The sequence below is a fragment of the Microcebus murinus genome, chromosome 1 (assembly GCF_040939455.1).
Source record: "Microcebus murinus isolate Inina chromosome 1, M.murinus_Inina_mat1.0, whole genome shotgun sequence".
NCBI classification, from domain to species: Eukaryota; Metazoa; Chordata; class Mammalia; order Primates; family Cheirogaleidae; genus Microcebus; species Microcebus murinus.
Genome location: NC_134104.1, coordinates 16,698,720 through 16,722,296, shown reverse-complemented (window position 1 = coordinate 16,722,296; position 23,577 = coordinate 16,698,720). Strand labels below are relative to the sequence as shown.

Below are 23,577 nucleotides of genomic sequence, written 5' to 3'. Positions count from 1 at the left end.
GAAATATTTCATGCTGGATTCCGACCACTTTTGGTCAACTTGTTAAATCACCAACACCTCATAACAAAATTGTCCACTGAGCAACAGACTGCTGTTATGGTTGAAATTAAGTGGCCAAGGGCTTGGTGACCTTCCAAGTCTCCACATTTTTATGCTATTTATTCAGATATTTACTTCAATAGTATTTATTAGACAAGAAAGTTTTCTTTGGGAAACTTTCCCACCACCACTTACGTTTTGTTTGCATAAATGTGCATTATAGTCTATAAAGTTTGTCCCAAATAACATGCAAAGAAAATTTTCAGAGGCTCTTCCAAGTTTTGAGTAGTAAGTTGAGTTTTCAAGAGAACTCAGGGCTCACAGAAGAAACAGAATCTTTCACTTATGTCTTATTAAAAACTACTTAAAGTTATTTAGCACACCAAACACTTGTTGATAGTGCAGGTCTGTGCTTCCTAAACTTTTCCAAGGTATATTTGTCAGCTAACACTGACAAATGTGGTATTTGTGTGGAAATTTCACACTTGAGATTTTTCCTCTGGCATAGAAGAGAGAGAGGGAATGTGGCCCACAGTGACCTGTGCAACATAACATTTGTTTCATTCCAGATTTTATATTTAAAAATGTGACTTTTTCATTCTATTTCATAAGATATTCATACTTATTTAATGGAGTAATAGTCTTTTCCTCTAAATCTATATAAATAGATAGTACTTCCATATGCATTTCTATCATTGTATCAAGGGATTTTCACTTCATTTGGAGGGTAGATTTTAGAATTCCGATTTAAAATATAGGCCGTATGGCAAACACTAAATTCACTCTGAGGGGCCCAAGAGAGTACAGAGAGGTGAGGCATATAATTTTAAAGGTTTCAATTATGTAAACAAAGCAGTTTAATTTTAAATATTTTGGCATAATTTTACAAATCTTTTGGCATGCTATTTGGCATACTATTATGAATTTTATGCTCCCGAACTTACTAATTTATCAATATAACTTAATTTCCCCCAAAGATATATATAGGAAATTCTAGCAGACAAGACTGCCATTCTGGGCACTAACAAAGCTTAGTTCCACCTCAGCAAGAGGTCAAAGGAGATGTGAATTTTTTGCAATCTCCAAGTATCAGGCAGAAACAGACTGCCTGAAGGTCAGTTGAAAGAGACCGACTCTTTGAGGGTGAGTGAAGGTTCTGTCCCCCATGAAGAAAATCTGTCAGCTGTCTGGGAGAGGATGCTCTCTCAAGAGCAGTGAGAGCCATGGGCAACGTCAAGAACAGTTAAGCACCCAAAGAAACAGGCAGCCAGCTCCAGAGTGGCTGGAACCAGGACACAGAGAGATCCATGTGACTTCCCCTCAGGAGCTGGACAGGATATGAAAGGGAAGATCAATGTGAGGGATATTTGGATGCTCTTCAGGAAAGACGTGACAGACATACTAAAAACAGGGAACAGCAAAAGGAGTGGTATTTTCAGATGTGAGCCCCCAATCAATTATGCTAAGACATCTATTGTCAATTTGAAATTGGCTAATATTGTTGAGCCCTGAAATTTCAGGCATAAGCTGTTTTAAAGTGGCACTCACAGCACGCTATGATACCGAAAGCTTATTAACTAGAAAAGCCAGACTCTAGGAAATTGAAAATGTAATGCCCCAGCTGAATCAAAATTTATACCGATCACCTAAGATAGCTCTTAGCTTTTCAGACATCTGCCTTTTTAAAGAGAGGTTGTTCATAAATCACACACAGAGATGTTTAACATGAATGGTGTGGTTTGGTGATTAAGAATTTCTTCATCAAGCAGCCTCTGGGAGAATTAGCAGCAGATGGGGTTTAGACATTCCTGCCCCAGAGAGTAAAATCACACGTAAAGAATATAAAGTAGTGTTGAAGAATATGTTTACAATGCCTAAAGTAATTTGTTGTTTACATTAAACTGTATTTTATGATGAGCTTTTAGAGCAATAGAGACCAACAGAGTTAACTGAAGGGTGAAGTCTTGGAGGAGACAAGGGAATGGAATCAGGAAACCACATTGAAAGTTAGTCTTTACCCTTGGAAAGGAGAAATATTTCTTTTTGGAGAGTCAGAGTGTTGGAAGAGAAGGGAAGAGAGAATTCAAAGCAATTTGGAAGGGTTAAAGAAGAGATTTGAGGACATGAAAATTTCCTAGTGAGAGAAAAAGCAGAGGTGGGTTTAGAGGCAGCAATTCACTGTCAGGGTTTAAAGTAGAAGTCCCAAAGTCTTGCTTTAGGGCAGAATTAGTATTTGTATTTGCAACTATATTTAATCAGGAAATATGCAAAGATTGAAAAGCAGTTTGCTTGATGTATTTTGTCTGTCTTTCTTAGCAAATCTTTAATTCTTGCTGATGTAATTGGAAGCTTCTCACCTAAAATCCTGAGGCAATTAAGGGACAATCACAGTTATGTAATGGATGTACTTGTTAATGGCATCCTGTATTTACATATTAAACAAGATTTTAGAAAGGAGAGGGACATAAGCCAGAGTGAAAATAAGGGAATAATGCAACTGTTTAAAACACAAGTATTTTTCCAAGTGATGAACACTTCAGAATTGCATTTTGCTTTTCAAGTTCATGAATAAAAGTCAAAGTGTAAATTGTGTTTTTGTAGAAAATATTCATCTATTCTTAATATATATTACATTATTTCATAAATACAACAGTCCTGTTACTGAGTGCCTATCACACAAAGAAATGTCAAGAAGAAGTTTATTTGAATTATACTAAGAAAATTAATTTAGTGGTAAATTATGTCAACGCAAGGTCTATAGGGTCAAAATTCTGCATTATGCTGTTAGCTCAGAAATAACATAGTTAGTCACCTGATCATTTTTCTAGTATGATTATCCTTTTTTTTAAATTAGCAAATGAGTGACATTTTATTAAATAAATTTTATCTTTGCAATTCCTAATACAGATTTAAAGAGCATCTTGTTTCCTTAAATTCACAAGTGAATTGTGAAATCTGATTTTAGAAAATCTGGGACAATGTACAGCCAGGTAAAGACACTTTACTATAAAGGAAACTATTTGTTTGGCTTTTTATTAAATTCAAGTATTACTGTACAAACTAGGGCTGACTTATAATGTTAACCTCAAGAGGGAAATTGGTTATTTTTCTAAACTTTGGTCTGCAAATTAAACAGAATTTCAAGCTCTTGTCTCCTGATCCCAAGCTGACCAATGGTCAAGGGGACATAGCGCCACATCCTAAAAAAATGTCACAAGAAGCTCTGTAATGTGTTTACTTGGGAAAGCACTGCTTAGATGAAGCATCTGCTTCTTAATGAGGTCATGTTTTTATTTTACCTAATTTTCCAGCTGGGATTATGGAGGTGCCAGGGTTTGAAAAGTGAGTCAACAGCCTACATGGGATCAGCATCTAGAATCTTTGCACAAGGGAATCACGAGCTCCAATAATTGGATCATACATGTTTATTCAAACACAAATCTTTATATAGATGTGATAAAATTCTTAAACTCCCATTTCAAAACTTTAAACATAAATAGTAAATGTGGTATCAATTATGTAATTTGGAAGGAAGAAAAACCTATTTTCCTTCACCTTATAAACTGGCTATGTCAATATCCTTCTGAGTCAAATTCAGAAATTAAATATGGTCTAAAAAGCCATTCAGGATAGTATAAAAATCTTGAGCTCTATGGCCAGATGATTTGGGTTTGCATCTTACCCTACCAGGATATTAGTTTTTGGTCTTAGGTTTAGAAACTTTTCTTTGTATCAGTTTCCTCCTCACTTGGGGGATCCATTAATAATACTAACTTCATGGCATTTTGTGAGGATTAAATGATATAACATATGCAAAGTGCTTAGGATATGTGCTTGACATATAGCAAAGAGGGCCAGTGATTGTTGGCTAAACTTTATTGTCCTCACTGATATTCTGGGTTTGTTATACTTTTACTTATGGGTATTCTAGTCCTCATTGGTTTTAATAAATTTTGATATTACCAGAAACTCTTGATTTAGGAGGGAAGGAGAAATTTCCTAAGCATAAGAGGAAAAAAAAATCATACACTAAAATGCATGATATATTTATTTTTGTGTGGCACCTTCAACTTGCTGGTTTGCACACATGTGACAGATAATCTATAGGCTTCCCCTAGAGAAACATGACTTGGTATTTGATATTTTAAAAACTGACAATAAACATTAAATCTCTTGATGCTACAGAACACAGAGCAAAAACTTATTCCCACCTTTCATCTGGGGGCTGAGAAAGACATAGTGTGGGCATTGCTCCCAACTGGATAGAAAAAAAAAAAAAGGCTCAGTTTGTGTTAATTAAAGCTATGGGTTTGGGGGTAAATACCAAGTTTAATCCCAGCTTCCTTCTCGCGTCACATCTCACAGCCAGTCTGGGCATCTGATTCTGTGCACTTGGCTTTGGCGTATGGTGTTTCAAGGGCCTCTGGAGCTTTTCAAAACATGGCTGTGTTTAATCTAATCATCTATGGGAACACAGTCACAGGCAGATCAGCACAACCAGAGAACACTCTCCAACCACAGCAAAACAGGCAGCCTTGCTGTTGTGTCTCAACCACTTCCTAAGTCTCAGCTGAATATTTGGTCTTGACTTTTTAAGTTGCCTAACTTTAGCTTAGAAAACATATTGGAGTCTTTCATAGTACAGCGATTCACTTAGCACGTTTCATAATTAACTACTGTAAAGCAAAACGTGGGCATGTTTGCAAACTATGGATTTCATTAGCCTACATAGAATCTGATTGTTCTCCCTAGCAATATTAGAAGCTGGCCCAACATCAGTAAAATTATTATTTTGAAGAACCATGTGTGCAGCAGGTGAAATCTTTATTATTACCAGTCAATAATAAAAGTTTGACAAGTTAAAAATATAAACTCAAAATATAAACTTACAGTAACTCAAAAACTTTCTTAAACACATTCCTACCTCCGCTCAAGGCACATGGATGGGGATTGTGTTTGTGATAGTTTGAAGTACCTTCCTGAAATGTCCTAACAATTTAATCAATGTTTATATGTACATAACACAGCAAGAAGGAGGGCAATTTTTGACTGCCGATGCAGATATTAATCAACATGTATCTTCCAGAAGCCTGCAATAGCATCACTTGACTATGTACCTCCAAAATCTAGCTCTTTTTCAAAAGAGTTAGAAAGAAAACAGAAGTTTCCCAATATCATGAGGAATATGAAACGAGCAACCTTTCTGAATTCTTCACTTATTACCTATGTCATTTGGACTCTAAGTAATCTGACACCATGCATAGAAATGGTGCAAGATAAGAACTTCAGCTTTTTTTTCTACTTATCTTAAATGTTAATTCCCAATGTGGAAAATTTTTAGGTGGAAGGGGTAGAAGCAAAAAAGGAAATTTTGATTGTTTGTGTACAAAATGTACATGACTTTGTATTTTAAACCACTATGCATAGAAAGAGAAAATAGTTGGGCACCCCCATGAGAACTTGTAAATAAAAGTGTTATTCTTATATTACTTTATATCCTTTTACTACTTATAGAAGAAATAAAGTAGAAAAATTGTGGAAGCAGTCTGGGAATCTTCTCCCAGCTTATGTTTTAAGCTTGGTAACACATTTACACTGTTTGTTTGCATTAAGCAAAATTGCATATTTTGGCATGAGGTTCAAGAAAATTCAAAACACTCTAGAAAAGTGAGGCTTTAAGACTTCATTTTTATCACCATACTTAGCCTGTATACATAAGTTCCAAATCTGGCAAGTTGAAAATGTTTAATAAAAGGGGAGGGGAAAGATTGTATGAATAGCATAGAATTAGAATGGAGTGCATGGTTAGCTCAAGCTGATAGCTTCATGCAACTATGCAAAAATAAAGCATTGGAAATGGACCAGCAAGCTGCATCACACTGCCTGTGGAGGCAAGACTCTGTAATAATACACAGATGATTAGGAAATCTCTTGTCAGGCTATCTTTTCTAAATATTTAAGGCTCATATTTTATAACACATGTTCATAATATTTAGGCAAAAACAAAATTAAAGAATAATAAAGCAATGAAAAAACAAAGTGAATGAAAGCCAGATTCTCTTATGAAAGGGGAATTAATCCATAGTCCTCCTATGTCCAGACCTTAAATACCTCAGAGTAGTCCCAATGCAATGCAAAAAGGGAGTTATGTATGCAGTGTTTGATTGGAGAATAAATTATAGGGAATTCCAAAGAAATAAACAGAAATGATCCAACCAAGAAATTAAAGTGGATAAGTACCGAAGATTTAGGTTTGATGTTACATATAGAAGCCCACATTTCTCCCATACTACTTCCTTGTATAATTAATTATGTCCAATATTCTTCTACTATTAAGTTCTTATTGTGTATACATGTGTGCATATATTTTTAATATAACTTTTGTTCTTATCAGCATCTGGCTTCCTGCCTCTCAGACTGCTGCATTAGCCCATGTAACCCAAGACCCTTAGTTCAGGAATTCAGGAGGGCTGAGAAAGGTGACACTGCAGGGCTCTTCATTCTAGCCTAGTTGGTTTGAGCGTCAAAGTAGCCCTCGAGAAGTTGCATTTATTGCCACAGTGTTTGTCTTACAGGGAAACCTCCCAGAAGCTATCAATGTGTAAAAACAGATCGCTACAGGAAACCGGGAGAGAAGGAAGAAATGGTCCTTCCTTCAAAGAACGTGTAATGTCATTTTTTGATGGTCATGATTTAGAAGCTTATAATTCTGTGGATGGATGATGCCAAAATTCAACTCTGTGTCTTATTCCCCATGCTTTCTCCACCCAGCTTAAGATAAACCAGCCTCTGCCTTCCCAAGGATTTAGAACCTTTCTAGTGGGACTTCTTTCACTGTGAATAACAGTGATTAATTACTGGCTTAATTTTTAAATCTCCTCTGTTTAATTACACTCCTCTGGGAATATCTGGAATAATTCCCCTTAATTTCTGCTGCAGATCGGAATGTTGCCTTGTTTCTTTTCCTGGCTTACTCATGCACATAGATATGTAATAAGTATTGATTAAGGTTCTACATTAGGCTGTGTTTTTATCAGTTAGTTTAATAGGCATGAGTGAGAGACAAAGCCATAATCCCTACCCCAGAGCACCAAATATGTGTTTTAAAAATACTTCCAGGCTGACCAGCTCTTCTAGGCAGCATAAGAAAGAGCCATTCCCTCTTTCTAATATACATTATAGGGAAGAAACAGAGACTCAAAGTGTCTAAATTACTTGTCTGAGATAAAACAGAGAATCCAGAGACTGAGCTGGAATTCTGGTTCAGATCTTTGGCTCCTAAAGCTAAAGATGCTCAATTAATAAAGTGTTGAATTAAAAATATTATCAGTAATGCTGTTGGATGGTTATTTACATTATGGTTTTATGTTTGTGTGTTTTTTTATTTTTTTATTTTTTTTGCTTAGGTGGTAAGAAGAGTGTCGATTAAGAATATTAATATCATGATTAATACTTAAGAATTGAAATTTAACTACAAAATTCTATTTTACCACTGCAATATTCTGACTTACACAATTACACTATACCTTTGATTAGAAGTTATTTTAACTTCCCAAAGAAAACATGGCAGTTAGAAATTGACACTTTGTGAAAATAGTCTCTGCTAGTAGGAATGTGAAAAAGCAGTTTTAATTTCCATTTCAAAGTTATGATTTTAGCTTTAAAAACAAATGTTTAAAAATACATAGCTAAAAAATGATAATAATTATCAAACTACACTTTGCTCCCGAAAAGATGATGCTAAGAGATGGTACATGCATCTAAAAAGTAGATAAACTATTTAACTAAAAAAACAAATCAGAAATACACAGGAATATAAATAATACCTACTATCTAAACTCTACCCAATTTGGTCCCTAACACAACTCTATGAAATAGGCACTGTCTCCCTATATTTCAGGTATGAAATAGGTATGAAAGGTATTTCAGGTATGAAAACAGAAGCTTAGAGAGTCTAAATAATTAGACCAACATGACATAGATAGAAAGTACTTTAGCAAGAACTGAGCCCAGATGTGTGTCTAATTCTAACATCTAGTCCTAAGTGTACTAAGCAAGATTCTCACACACCTGGTAGCCTAGACCAATGATTTGGAAGTGCATATTCCTTTTTTTAGCAATCAACTCAGTCCTATATTTATAGCTGTAGGATTTAGATGTGCTTCTTATAACAAACAAATTGGACAAATGACATTTTAAAGCAAACTTTGTTGAGTGTCAGGCTTGGTTTCATTTGCCTTGCTATTAAGAATGAGACAGAAATATTTACCATAAGCTACTGATTACCTTTGGCAAGGGCCTACAATTATCACTCATAATGAAATAAAATATGTTAAATTTCTGTGCAGACCGATTAGCCCTGGATGACTCAATACTGTCTTGAATAACATCTGAGATGGGCATCTCTGCATTCCATAGTTAACTGTGACAAATTTCGTCTAGGAGACATTTAGGGATGCTTAAAATGACAGAAAGAAGACAGTAGCAGTAGTGAAGTCCTCTTACATTTTGAAATGACACAGTCAGAAGGAAACATCTACTGTGCTGCTGACTTTGCCTTCCCTCTCCCGTTTCAGTTAACCCTAAAAGTGCAAATATAAACAAATTCAATCCCCAAGGGTACATCTGAACCAGGAGAAATCTGGAATTAATTGCCAAGTATTTTGGTTCCTGTTGCAGCTGTTACAAGTGTTTGATTTGGCGAGGGAAGAGAAAAGGCGCCGCATACCAATTTCGTGAGCCACGGTGAAAGCCGCATGGAGGCCATCGTCCTCAATCACAGCACAGCTGCGCTCTGGAGAACATATGGTCCCAACGTCTGCCATTCCCAGGGTGTCACATGAATGATGCCCACATAAATCCTGCCCGGGAGAAAGAAAGAAATCATTAAAATCAATTTACATCCAGAAGGAGCCACCACATAGAGCCACTTGCTTACCACAAATGGCAAGACTGGGATATGTTTATGGTATCACCTGTTCTGCTTTGGAAATGCTCCAAAGGCAAACACAAGGCAGCAACCCTTCTGAGCTACTCAAGGGCCCAGAAGCACAGAAGGATAACGGAACTCAATCACTTTTAAAAAGATATCTTAGGATTGTAGTGTGTCCATTACAATAGCTGCCTCAGCCTTAACAAAGCTGTAATGTATATATGTCATGGATCACTTTCACATATGGTCATGCTCAGAAAAGCCCTAATATTCTGACCTAAATTCATGCTAAATTTATCATGCGTCTGGCCTAATAAGTTCTTTTCCATCACAGGGGCAAACTGCAACCACACGTCTGCAACAGAATATAAATGTACCAGTAATTCGGATGAAAAACTAAATCCATAAGTGTAATTCTTAGAAAGATCATCTCTTAATTTCCAAGATGAGTTTTAATTTTATAGGTTGCATTTTCTGAAATTTGTGCATTCTTATGCATAATATTTAGTGTACTGCTTCTACATTATCAATCCCCAGGAAATATATGTCATATATTGTGTGTATGTGTGTGAGCATATGCATTTTTCTGGAAAGAAGTTCCATAGCTTTTAAGAGATTCTCAAAAGGGACCAGAGTCACACCCCCATGAATGGTTAAAAGTGATTGATTTGGATGAAAAGGACAGCAATGAGACTCTTATGATAGGGGATAAAGAGAAAATACAAGCCACAATTTTTGACATGACTGATTTGTAATGTTAAGCTTTGCCTTTAAATGCTATTTGAGTATTAATGGACATGAGTTTCTTGTGCTTGGCTACTATTTTGAATGAGAATTTATTAAGTATGCCCATATATATCCCAAAAAAGCAAAATGGTATTTCTAGTAAGCCATAAGTTAATAACTTCAAAAGAAAAGAATTAAAAATATATTAATTACTAAAAAGATGACTTTATTGGTTGAAATACTGGGTTGTTTCTATTATAGCAATCATCTTTCTAAGACCAATGACCACACTGTTTTGTAGTAGGAACTCAATAAATGTTTGCTTAATTGAATGGAATTGTGACTTACAGTCAGATGCATGTAATCCTCACCCACATTTAATATATTGTATGTTAGCAGGACTTCAACAGCCTTCAGGCAAGCAGTGAAAGACAGTATGACTACAAACCAATTCCACACACTGCAATTCCACACACTGCATGGCAACATACTCCTCACCCTTCCCTAATCCACTGCCTATTTTCCTCACCCAACTGAGGTGAAGAACATTCAAAACTTTCACCCTAATTCTCTTATTACATCTTCAGGTCCTCATTGTGTTCTGTGTATTATGAGTTCCCAGCTGTGAGGAATTAAAGTGTGGCACCATGTTATTGTAGCTTCAGACAGTGGAAATCTTGGCCAAGCAGGCTTGGTGAATCAAGTCACCAAACCAACAACAGCCTTCCAAGGTTTCCTGTGTGTCCTCAGATGTTATCCCATGGGACCCCAAATTACAGCTGTCGACAACAAATTAGTAGTTTTTAAATTGAAATTGGAACACACTTTTGCATAATAATCAGTCTCTGAGATAATAATATAGTACAATACATTTTTTTAACTCTCTCCCCAATAATTTCAGTAGCTCTAGAACCAAAGACCCAGGTCATGGCTGAAGTGAGTTGCTAGACACCATAGGTTATTTCTACACACATATACTTTTTTAAACCAAGATTTATGTTTATGTCACAATTTGGGGTTCATTATCTTCAAATAATAAAATTCAAGAATTAAGTTTCCTCTTCTTATTTCTTACTTCATTTATAAGCTTGAAGAGCCACAACAAAGGGAAACAGCATTCCCTGTTCTAGATGGAATTTAAATTGGATTCTTAATACCTTTCTGTTTACTGTTAATCAATTGCTTGTTAGAAACCATTAATCCTCCTTGTCATCCTTGAATTGGATGAAATATATTTGGCCTTTTGCAATGGAATTGTGTGCATGTGACAAAATTAAGAACAGAAGCACTTGTTATTATTTTTTTAACCACATTGTTTAAAATCCTGAGACTGTATCTTTAGCTACAAATAAACTGGCACCCTTCCCACTTCACTCATACCACTGCAAACATTGGCAGTATAATTATGGTTTCACTCTCAAGATTTCCATTGAACACCTGAATTTCTTTGTGATCCAATGTTCATCTCAATGAATTAAAACTAACTTGTGTATCAAATTATTAAGAATGCAACATATCACATTAATGTCTATTTTCTGGTTGTGATTTACAATGTATACATGTGCAAACTTATTTGAAGTCTGTAGAATTAAACAAAAATTTATAGCAGGTGTAAAGATACTATGGAGACAATAGCATATATAAATGAACTAATCTAGATCTGGAGGCAGAAACAATGAAGAAATGTGAATCACATACAGGCACACTGTATGTGATTGAATTCAAATTGCTGAAAAGAACTTTTCTACTTACTCAGAGAGGATCTGAGATAAATTATAATCTTTGTCATATCAAAGATGGCTTTTTTATGCAAGATCAATATATGTGATGACTAATGCAATGGGAGATTTAGTAAAATGTTAGGGTTGCAAGAGTATGCAGAGATTTACCTGGTATTTTTCTGGTGTGGTGTTCGCCAGGATACAAGACTGAGACATTGTATCTAATTCAAAAATATATCTGAGATGGTCTGCAAGATCAACAAGGATTTGACAGGAAGGTCATTACACTGTGACATTCACCAGGTATGCCCTTTCAGATGACTATAAATATGGCAGAGTTTGTGATTAATCATGGAATTTTGAAGCACTAATAGTACCTGAGACCGATTCTTGAGGACAGGGAGGAAAAAAAAGGTGTCAGCAAAGTGCTGCATTGAGAAGCAGATGCCCAGAAGACAGTAAGACTTGGAAAATCCCAGTACTGAGAGGTGAAAATGAACAAAGCAGATACAAATGTACAAAATGAAAAAAAAAAAAAATCAGAGTTGTAGGATATCTTGCCTTGACCAAGAGACTGGTCTCCTATGTGGCATAAACATGCTTAGGAAAGGAGATAGAGGAAACACAAATGCTGAGAAAGATAGATATCATAACTGCAGCAGTAGAAGCCAAAGTTAAGAAAGAACACCTTATATAGGAGTTAAATAATAGCATTTCTGCTTCTACAGATATTACCTTCTAGTAAGGGCAAGCGTGGAGCTCAAGGGAAGGGTATAATAGAGGGTTTAACATGGCTTGAGATATGTACCTATCTGTCTACACTATTCTTAGTGAAGAGAGATTAGTGACAGAATAATGAACGTGGTGTGGTACATATTTTAATCCTAAGTATTACACACACACATACTTATACACACCCATGCATATTTGTTCTATGAATCTGGTTCTTAAGCTGGCATTTGCCTTTCTGGCTACCCATATAGCAATCCCCCAAATCAAGGGGGGATTTAGACTTCAGCAGATACTGCATTTTGGTTTTAGACTTCAGCAGATACTGCATTAATTGGAACTATTAGGCCAACCATTACAAAGACCTATGCTATACAATATCTATCCTTGCCTCTGGAGACAACTAAGTAATAACGAAGCATACAGAGCCCAGCTGTTAGGAGCCAAGGGATCCAGGTGCATTTATTCCTAAAACAATTATTGTGCTCTGTCTACAATCATTCGGACACTGTGCTCAGTGCTGACGTGGTAAATAGATAAAATAAGATCTGATCCTGAGCCTTAAAAATCATGATCTAGTGGGCAAAATATCTATGTCAAGAGAGAAGCAAATGTGACATGCAACAATGAATGGCTTGCTGAGGGAGAACAGAAGAGGAATTGATAAATTATCTCTGAAGGAATCAGTAAAGGTGTCTCAGCAGAGGTGACTGGATGTGATAGTCTGGGAGGAAAGATATGATAACAAGGAAAGATTAGTGGAAACATCTTGGGATGGTAAAAGGCAGAGTCTGTTTTGGAGAACAACAAGAAGTTTGCTGTAGGGGACTAGTAGAGGAAGCTGGAAAGATAGTCTGGGCTCAGGGTTTCAAGATAGGAAATTTTCTCTGACAAATGTAAGAAGGTACATTTCTCTGACAAAGGCAAGAAGAAGGAGAAGAAGAGACAGAGAAAGTAACTTGAAGGGAGTAGATGTCTGGAAGAGTCATTTTGGAAAATAGGAATGGAATCTGGTTAGAAATAGTGACTGGAAGATAGATTGCTTCTTAACTCTAACTCTATGAGTAAGAAGCATCATTTAAATCATTTACATGCTTTGCCACCAACATAAGGAGTCTGGACCAGATGATCTCCATGGCTTGTCCCAGCTATACATGTGTGGGTATGAACTAAAAAAGTTCTAATTTATATATGAAGAAATTAGAGTTCAGGGGCATTAAGTGCCCAAACTCAAGCTTGAGCATACTGAACCTGAAATTCAAACCTACATCTAAATACTCCCAATTTCTGATCTTACTTCTCTATGGTGTGAAATCATCACGTATGTTATTCTAGACATTAATCTTATCCTTTACATTCACAATCTGCACTTGGTCAAGCGAATTTCTTTCTTTCTTTCTTTTTTTTTTTTTTTTGCATAAAATGAAGAACAGCATGATTTTCATCTCTATGGAATGTTTGGTAAAACTCAATAATTTAGAAGCATACTAAATACACAAAGTACACTGTGAAAGATATTCCAAAAAATAGGAAAATGGAAGTGCTGGATAGGAAACCTGGTGATACCATTCACTTGCCTCTTTCCCAATCTCTCACCTGCCATGTCCAATCAATCACTGTTAAGTCACTGGAGTTGTCCTCTGTATCTCATTCTTTCCTATTTCTTCCTGCCTGGATTGTCACCTGAGACGTCTAACTGCTCCCTTTGTCTCCTGTAACTTCCTTATCCATAGGCCACTGTCAGTTACCTTTTTAGAGCACAAATCGTATAAGATTCCTCCACTGCTTCACATCCCCCTCAGCCTGGCATTCAAAACCTTGCACAATACAGCCCCAGCCTTCCTTACTGCATCCATTGCACATTCCTCCTCCATCCTGTCCACTATTTCCTGCATATCTCATGAATATTTTAGCCCACAAACCTGAGCTCAAAACATTCCTTCTGCTAGAAAGGATTCATTTACTCACATCCGCTTCTTTTTAACATTTCTAGACTTGATCCATGCCTCTTAATTCCTAATGCCACTGCTTTAGTTTAGACTACCTCGAGGCTCCTCTTGAAGATCACTGCAATAGACTACAAAGGCTCACCCAGGATCTAGTCCAACGACTTAGACCAGAAGGCTCATTTCAGAACACACCTCTGGTCACTGATGTTTTCCCACTGATGTTCTTTCCATTGATTCTCACTGCATTTAATTTACAATTTAAATTTCTTCCATGATGCTACTGACTGAATTGTGTCCTTCTAAAATTCTTAAGTTGAAACCTTAAACCCCAGTGTGACTGCATTTGAGGACAGGGCCTATAAGAAAGTAAATAAGGTTAAAGGTCATAGGGGTGGGGCTCTGATCAGAGATTTCTAAGAAGTGACACTGGAGAGTATTTTCTCTCTCTTTGTGCTCATGTACCCAAGAAAGGCCATGTGAGCACACAGTGAGAAGGTGGCTGTCTACAAGCCAGGAAGATAGCCTTCCCCAGAAACAGAATTGGCTGTAACTTTGATCCTGGATTTTCCAGCCTCTAGAACTGTGGGAAAATATATTTCTGTTGTTAAAGCCACATATTCTATGGTATTTTGTTATGGTAGTCCACACAGAAGAATACACATGGCATATAATTTCTTCTATCATCTGGTTGTTATTGTCTTCCTCAGAGTAATCTACTACTCCACTGCCTCTGGGCCACTGTACATGATAGTTGGGTGTGTGTCGTGAATGACTATCTTCTCATATGTCTAGCAAACCCCTACTCTTTCTTCAAAATTAAACTCAGATGAGGTTGCAACCTTCCTATGTACTTCCATAATATCTTACGACCACATCTATCATAAAAGTCATCATGCTGTACAATTATCCATTTGCTTGTCTGTTTCCAGGAATAGATTCTTAGGAAAGGGGCCACTTTTTTAAACCTCTGAATCTCTCTCTGACTATGAGGAACATATTGAATTTTTGAATAAATTATAATAGTCATAATATTTTTAGTTTAGAGAGCACTAGACAGGACTATCTTCTGTCTATGTCACTTGTCAGCTGTTACTCTAAAGGGATTATCTCTGTTTTCCTTCATATGAATTTCTTACCTGTCAGATTAAAACAATGATATGATGGTTGCAGGTTGTTGAAGGGATTAATTACAAAATAGTTAACGGCCATGGATAGTACCTTAGAATGCTCAATAACAGCTGGTTGAATCCAAATCAAATCTATTTAATCCTCTGAGGACCAATTCGGTCCTACATTTGCAATAAGACCTGTATAAAGTTCATAAGCAGAACAAACTGTTCCCTCCCCTTTCCTTTCACAGATTTTGTTTACAGTTCGGTTACAGCATTTATCTGAGTTTTCCTAACGTTAAAGCAATGTATGCATGCATCTGCTTCCTCTCTGCTGGATAAGGGCAGTGGGCAGAGACCAAGTATTTTACATCTTGCTACCTTCAGCTACCTAAATGAGTGTCTCACACATAGGAGGTGCACGTAGGCATAATCTGAATGTGAGAAATACAATAATGTCATAGGTCCTGTTTGTTGTGGTGTATTGTCTCTAATAGACTTTATATGCTACCAACCTCCCCATTTCTGAGTTATTTGGGCTTTTATTGATTAGGAATGACCTGTAAGCTCTGATGCCTTGGTAAGGGTCCACTTTCAGACTTAAATGAGATTTGAACTCAAACATGCGACTAAATTAGTCTAGGCAGCAAGCCAATAAGAAACAAACAAATCTTTCTTCCTCTTCCAAGTTCTGGTCTCCCACTACTGCCCCCTATTGTAGAACCTAATAAGGAGATGGAAGGTAAAGGAGAAATGTTATATGTGGAGTCCCAGCCCCAGCATCATAAGGCGGAATGTAGAAGAGAGTTTTAGTTGAGAGATGATGGCCTTTTAACTGGCATGTTGATAGTTAATGAAAGCAAATGAATCTTCTATGTTGCCCAGTCCCTTATCTGGCTCCATTTCAATCCAGTGCTTTCAATCTATGAAATTAAGACTTTCATCGGTTGTGTACAGGGATGGAACAATGTTAAACAATTTCCAATTTTGTCAACAAGGAGGTCGGCTTTTGTTTCTAAAATAGAGTGAATGGTCTACAAAATGAGTTGAAGAGTCTGTCTTTAAATAAATTATTTTAAAATAAAAGAGGCAATCAGGAAAAGGATTCTGGGAAGCAAAATTAAATCCTGGATTTCTACTGTTCAGTGGCAGAAGTGGTGTGAATCCTACCATTAGTGCCATTCCAAAATGAAAACGGCTTCTATGTCCGAAAATTCACTGGTGCTAACTCTTTCTAATTAGAACAGTACTGGGGTGTTGGGTACAGTCCTGACAGTGAAGTGTGTTAGTTTGATAGATGAATTACTAGCACTATTCTGCAGAATCCCAGACGCAACGTTCAAGGTGGCCTCAGCTAGTAAACAGGGGTGGAAAACATATCCTCACACATTTGCTTCATGCCTGGAAAACAAGCAATTTAGGAAAAGACATCTGGACACAAAATTTGAACAGGACTCAGAGCCCATCAAAACATGGATCTGATGGCTTGGCGTCTGGTTGCTAAGCAACGTACTTCTTACATTCAAAACAGAGTTGTAAAAGTAGAATCCTGGTGCCAACTCTGGGCATTTATCATTGAAAAAGAAATAGCTATGAAAGTTTTCTTTAGGCCTTAAGATATTTGATGTCCATGAAAAAAAAGGGCACAGATTGTCTCTCTATCAGCCTTCTTATTTTCTACTATCTGAAGTATTAGGCAGAGATTAATTTTGAAGTACTTTCAATGAGTGCTATATAAAGGTCTGGAAATAATTTTCTCAGCATCCTAATTAATAGCACTCTTTTAAATTAGATGCATATATTCATAATATACATGCTTTTCAAATATTCAGTTCTCATGGAATTAGATGTTTATACTAGAAGGCCAACCACAAATGAGATCTGCTTTACTAAAAGTATGCTTCTGCTTGGCAAGAAGGCCAGGGAGGACCCATGTAAAATATTTTCCATGTGTAGACCAGTTTGAAAAATCTATGTCATTATAATAATTATTAAAATTAAGATAGACCATTAATTTATTTCTTTCTTGCTTTGAAAACATGCTGATAAGTTTCAGAGTTTAGGAAAATGGGAATTATTAACTATCCAAACAAGAAACAAATCCAAAAAAAAAAAAGAAAAGAAAAAGAAGAGACTGATCATTTAGAATCACTAACTAGTTTCCTTTTTGTAGGGAGTAGGGAAATAATTAGGAAAATTACAGAGCAGGAGGTAGAGAGTAATGGACCTTCCATTAATTTTTATTCATTTAAAAGTTATGAAATGTGTATTTGCATTAAAAAATGAAATTGAACCATTAAAATGACCTACTCTTTGGAACAGTATGCCCACAAAAGTATTTTTTCCTCTTTCTTTAGAGAGCCTCCTTCCATAAACTCTCCAAAGACTCCTTCTTGGCAGCCTCTTGTGATGTAGCAAGGCAAGGAAACCCAGACATGGAAAGTTGCTCACAGAAAAAAAAAAAAAAAAAAAACCTTTGGAAAACCAAATAAGAAAGGGATAGTCTTACAGAACTTCACTTCATAGAGAAAGCTACAAAACGAATGTTCTACAGTTTCAAAGACTAATGTTGTGCAGAGGAATTAAAGGATGGCTTCCAGAAGGTCACTTAATGATGAGAAAGACTTTCCGTTGGGCACAGCACTGAGCACCGCCTGGCTCTCCCTAAGCTGCCGCCCTTCAGTGTCTTTGTTTACATGTGGTTTACATTTATGTCCACCCCATGAACCACAAGTGTTTCTCTACTCCAAATTTATCAACACTTTTCCTTCATACCAGAGGTGCCTTAGTAAAAATAGAAGAATTAGGTAGTGAAGCTGTGTGATTCTGGTCTCCTGCAATCCATCATTCAATTTCCTATCCTTGTTCTGTTTGCCTCATTTCATACCATGATTTCACAAAATACTTCCAAGTCTGCAATCCTCATCTGTTCTGGATGGGTCTCAAGCACTTAAAGAATGAGCTTTAAAAGTCAAATTCTTAGCAGGCATTTGAGAAGCACAATTTAAGACTGCCAATGGGAGCAAAGTTGTGAAAACTGAGGCTCAGAACTATGTTCATGCCAGGCCCCAAATCAACCTGGACTTTTTGTCTAAATGTCACACTAACGTGGTGGTCTTATGATTGTGTAAATAGATATTGTGTTCCTCCCAGAGCCTCTGGGCCTATAAGTATCCATTTCTTTCCTTTCCTGTAACCGTCTTTCTTAAAAGAGGGAAATCCTGGGAAAACATTCCTTCCTCATGTCTTGATTCTTTGCCCGGACTTCTGCACTGGGGCTTCAGAAACGTATTCATCCAAAACCCAAACATGCAAACTGGCTGTGACCCTTCCGCGGTGGCGGAGTTGGCATGGGCAGTGATGTGACACATTGATGAACTGGGCAAAGGAGTTCTTAAGTAACTTCACAAGTTTGTCCCCTCAGCTGATTGGGTAACTATATCCTCCCAACCCTCCTTCCTTCCCAGGAACTGAAGTTCCAAGGTGGACGCGTAAGAACTCCATTAGAGATTCAGATTGGAAAAGGAGTCCTTGGGAAGGGAAAGTCCTTCCTCGGCTTGTATAGCAGATGGCATTCAACTAATAAGGTGTGGGCATTTACAAAAGGAGGTCATCAGAAAAAAGTGAGTGTTGTGAATGAACCATCAAGCGCTTTCGATTGGGTTGGACAGTTACATTTTTGGTTTCACCAGAAAGTAGAATACCCGAGATTCCCAAGGCAATCAATCTTGCTTTCCTTTTTTCACATTTAACTATTACATTTTTCCCAAGCATTCTAGTGCCTTCCTATCTTGTTTCTATACTTATGACACCATATCTCAGACCGGATGACAGCCAGCATATTGATTGCTGTTTGATTGCCTAAGCAGGTCTAGTTATTTAGGGCAAAAATTGCTGCCGGAGCCAATCTGAACACAGAAGCAGAGTTGAAGGCTGGCTGGGTTTCCCGCAAGAAGCAGTGAAACAAATCATAGTAGCAGGTAGTTGGGGAAGAAGCAAAGCCATCAGCAAGACTGTCCCTTCCAACAGCCTCCTTATCCCAACTCTGGGACCACCCATCCCAGCTGGACCTACCTCCCGAGTAAACAGGATGGCTGCATCGTAATGTTCCTCGTGGTCATCTCCCAGCTGGTTGTGCTGGTGCTGCCACTTGCAAAAGTTCTTGAGTGTAGTGGCTGCGTTCTTGCTCACTTCCAGGCTCTTGTCCTTGTCGCCTAGCACCACCACCTTCACCACGGCCAGGCGGATGTGGTTCTCTATACTGGCGTGGCTGTACAGCCGGTTGGCGATGGAAGCCAGCGTCATCAGGTAATGCTGCAGGCCCCGGCCATACATCCGCGCCATGGACGCGTCAGCCACCAGGAGCAGCTCCACCTGGCGGGCCCGGGAGATGGAGCGGCGCCGCCGCCGCCACCACGTCTGCGGTCCTGGGTCCCCAGCGGGCGAGACAGCTGACTGGTCCAGGAGCTGCGGGGCCGGCGCTGTGCGTCGGCCCAGGCTACCGCGCGCCGGGGGGCGCTCTCGGGGCCCTGGAAGGGAGGCAGGGGTCTCGCAACTGGCGCGCGACGGCAGGGCCTCAAAGCTGAAGCCCTCGCGGGTGTAGACGTGAAGGATCCGCGCAGACCCATCCCCGTACACGCGCCCGGTTTCCGCCTCGGCCCCAGGCCCGCGCAGCAGCGGCTTCAGGGTGTAGCGTGCGTGCTTGATCGCGAAGAAGCCGTCGAGACCTCCACAGAGGTCAAAGACAGCCAGGGAGCGGGGGCTACCGTCCACTGTGCCCCTGTAGAAGCAGTGGCTCCGGTGGCGCCGGGATGCGCTTGGCCCGCCTCCTGCGGGCACGAAGCCAGCGGCGCCCACCGAACCATCCCTCTCCAGGTCCAGGAGGAACCTCCGGCCGCCCGCGTAGACGAGGTAGCCCACCTTGCCGCCGCCTGAGTAGAGTTGGTCGATGTTCTGCACGAGCCCGCTGCTCCTGCGCTGCTGCGCCAGGGGGTGCGGATGACCCGGAGGCTCGGCCAGCTCCTGCGCCTCCTCCCCCTGCCGCCAGCGGGGCTGGGCGGCCGCTGCAGCAGCCCGGGGCTGCCCGGCTTTATCCTGGGCAGGTGCGGCGGCGGGGCCGGCTGCGGCCAGGGACAGGCGGAATGCGCACAACAGCAGGGACGCCCACCCGAGCAGCATAGTGCGCTGCCCGCGGGGAGGGGCTGCGCGACGGGGACTTTATGGGTATTTGTTATTCGCTGGGGAAGTTACCGGGGCGGGGGATGGGGCACACGCACACACACACACACACACACACACACACACACACGCACACACACACTCTGTCTTGCTTGCAAGGTTGAGTCAAGTGTCGGAGAGAGGGAGGGAGACCCGGCAGCAGCGCCAGTCTGTCCGGGCCGCGGTGCCAGCGTGCGAACTTTTCTTTGTTGCTTTGCAAAATGTTTGGATTCGTGCTCCAGAGAGAGGCGGAGGGGAAAAAAAAGAAAAGAAAAGAAAAAAGCCGGGTAGTGGAGATTCAGCAAATATGGGAAAAGGAGAAAAATCCAAAGGCAGCCACGATCGCTGCTCCCAGAAAAGTAAGAAAGGTACCGCGCACCCGGCCGGCAACTGGTGCGCGCTGCCTCCCGCCCCCTGCTGCTGGGGACTCGCTAGCTGCCGAGGTTCCAAGCTCCCGGGCCCACTTCCTTTCTTATTTTGTGGGTTTCCTTGGCTCTGCTGGAACCAGGAGCAAGGGAAGAAAGAGAGGGGAAAAAGCCATAAAAATTAAAGCAAAAACGCAGGGGGCGGCCTGCGGCGAGCTGGGAAAGCGGCGCGTCCGTGTTCCTCTGGCTGCGGCGTCTTCCTGCCCGCCGTCATCCCCAGTCGGCCGCTGCGAGCGCCGAGAGCAGCGCGAGCGCTGTGAAGATGCGAGGAGGTGGAACAATGAATTTATAGCGGCATGCCATCCTGCAATGGCAATTTCAACAATTCGTCACTGCACGCTGCCTCTTAAAGGGAGAGCTTCCCCCACCACTCCCACCCTTCCCCGTCCGCGCCTAATCAGATGGGGGAGGGCAAAAGGGGAGGGTGATCGAGGAAAGGGAGACGAGAAAGGAGGACGGGACTGGGACCTGGCAAGGTGGAAGGAGGGACAAGAGAGGAAGCGAAGGCGAGGGGAAAAAAGTATTTGGGCAAGAAAAACAGATCTCCTTGGCCTCATTTAAAGCCACAGCGACTCCGGGTCCGTCTGATATTTCACAACCAATTGGGTTTGGCTAACCTCGGCTTACCTCATGTCCTGAAGGGTGTTTTTAAAGTTATTGAGACATTTCAAGTCTCTCCCTGCCTCCTTCTCGCCTGCCTTTCTTGCCCTCGGTAGGAGGCTGCCGCCGCAAGTTTTTCCCCGTTGCACACCCGTGCGCTCTGGCCCCGCACACCTTGCAACTCCATCCACCAGCAAGGGCTTTCGGCTTCCCGTGTGTCCCCTAACCCCCGCGCTCTTCTCCTTTCCTCCCATCCGTCCCGGTACCGGCTTTCCTCCCTGCCCATTCCCCAGCCTCTTCGCGCTGTGACACTCGCTGAGTTGGGACTCCGGGTGACTAACTTCTCCCGGCCACCAGCGGAGCGGCTGGGCAGCCCTAGAGCCGAGGGCGCTTCCTGGCGCGCTGTGGTGCCCCGGGGCAAGGCCGCCCACCGCCTGGGAACTCCGCGGCTTTGTGTGCGCACCGCGGGCTCCCCTCTTTCTCTAGCGCGCCTTAGTCAGTCAGCGCCCACGATCAGTCACTTAATCCTTGCCCACTGGAACTTCCTTTGCTTTAAAAAGGTAGGGAGGGGAAGAGTTAAGTGCTGGAGGGAATTCCGCTCAATTTTTTTCCCCCAAAAGATTTTACACTTTTGTGCTCACACTTTCTCTTTTTCTTCCTGCTTAAATGATAATTAAGTGATAAATACCCATATCAGTTTTTGTCCCCATGTAGAACAACCATTCATTGCCATAGGCTTTGACCTATCATCATTTTCAGAAATCCCTTTTAGAAGAAAAAGAATACTTCTGGGGAAGTAAAGTTGGTGCTTATTTGTAGGCGGGTGGCGTTGCCAACGGCTATTCATTTGCTCCATCCTCTTTGTTTCCTTTAATTATCAATTCTAAGAAGGAAGAAGGAAAACCGACGACTTTCTAACCAGTACCTGGTAATGGTTAGGTCTAGTACTGCAGGGGCAAGAGCGCCCCCTCTAATCATTCTTCGGGCTAATTTATGCACCAGTGGAAAAAAATGAATCCAATGTAATTAGCACGTTCTCATCTTTTTTCTACGTTTAACTTTGATGGTGCAAAGGATAGCAAGGCTGGCGTCTCAGAGGTGCCCAGGCAGATCATTTTTGGGGAGAGGGAACTATGAGGATCCAGGCCTAGCTTGAGGTCCTCAAGAGTAGTGGTAAACATCTGGAAGGAATTCCAGAATTGTCCATCAACAATGCCCATTGCCCTGTGTCTAGATCACTCTCTGGAGTCATCTGAAAGATGGAGTGAAACATGTCCTGACATCCCTTCCTCATTTATAAATTAAGTGATCATTGGGGCCCCAGGGACACCCAACACCCCCTGATGGATTCTGAAATAATACATCAGAGCCTGGGAGGAAGTTGCCATTGCCTTTTAATTTCACAGCGCCTCATTGGTGAAATGAAGTGATCAGTTGTTCCAGGTCAATACCACCAGTTGTCTGGGTCAGGGTGGAAAGGGGGAGAATCTAGGTTACAGCAACCTTCTCTATCCCGGCAATGGTCTTGGAGTCTTATGTTGATGATTCTCCCTCCAGCGGTCATTGCCTTGTGCTTGCAGATAGAAAACTGTTTTTTGTGTGTGTATGTGTTTTTTAGTGGTTCTTATGACAATAAAGTCCAATATTTGGCACTAAATAACACGTCTAAAACAACCTTGATTCAGTGAATTTAACCATTTCATCATATTCATCTCAAAGGATCATTTTTTTTTTTTTTTTTGAGACAGAGTCTCGCTTTGTTGCCTAGGCTAGAGTGAGTGCCATGGCGTCAGCCTAGCTCACAGCAACCTCAATCTCCTGGGCTGGAGCAATCCTTCTGCCTCAGCCCCCCGAGTAGCTGGGACTACAGGCATGTGCCACCATGCCTGGCTAATTTTATTTTATATATATTAATTGGCCAATTAATTTCTTTCTATTTATAGTAGAGACGGGGTCTTGCTCTTGCTCAGGCTGGTTTCGAACTCCTGACCTCGAGCAATCTGCCCGCCTCGGCCTCCCAGAGACCTAGGATTACAGGTGTGAGCCACCGCGCCCGGCCTCAAAGGATCATTTTGATAAAGAGGTTTTTTTAGGTGACAGTGGCTTAAATTTATTAATTGTAATTCTTTT

At 40.4% G+C, this 23,577-nt stretch overlaps 1 protein-coding gene across 1 annotated transcript in view; it reads right to left on the bottom strand.

Annotated features, from left to right (window-relative positions):
• ADAMTS5 (ADAM metallopeptidase with thrombospondin type 1 motif 5) overlaps window positions 1-21,120 on the bottom strand; it is a 44,895-nt gene extending 23,775 nt beyond the window's left edge. The window contains exons 1-2 of the mRNA XM_012764460.3: window positions 19,280-21,120; window positions 8,768-8,900 (exon numbers count right to left, since the gene is read on the bottom strand). Of these exons, the coding sequence (XP_012619914.2) occupies window positions 8,768-8,900; window positions 19,280-20,383 (1,237 nt within the window). The 5' untranslated portion in view covers window positions 20,384-21,120. The remainder of the gene's footprint in view (window positions 1-8,767; window positions 8,901-19,279) is intronic.
• Window positions 21,121-23,577: the final 2,457 nt, after the last annotated feature.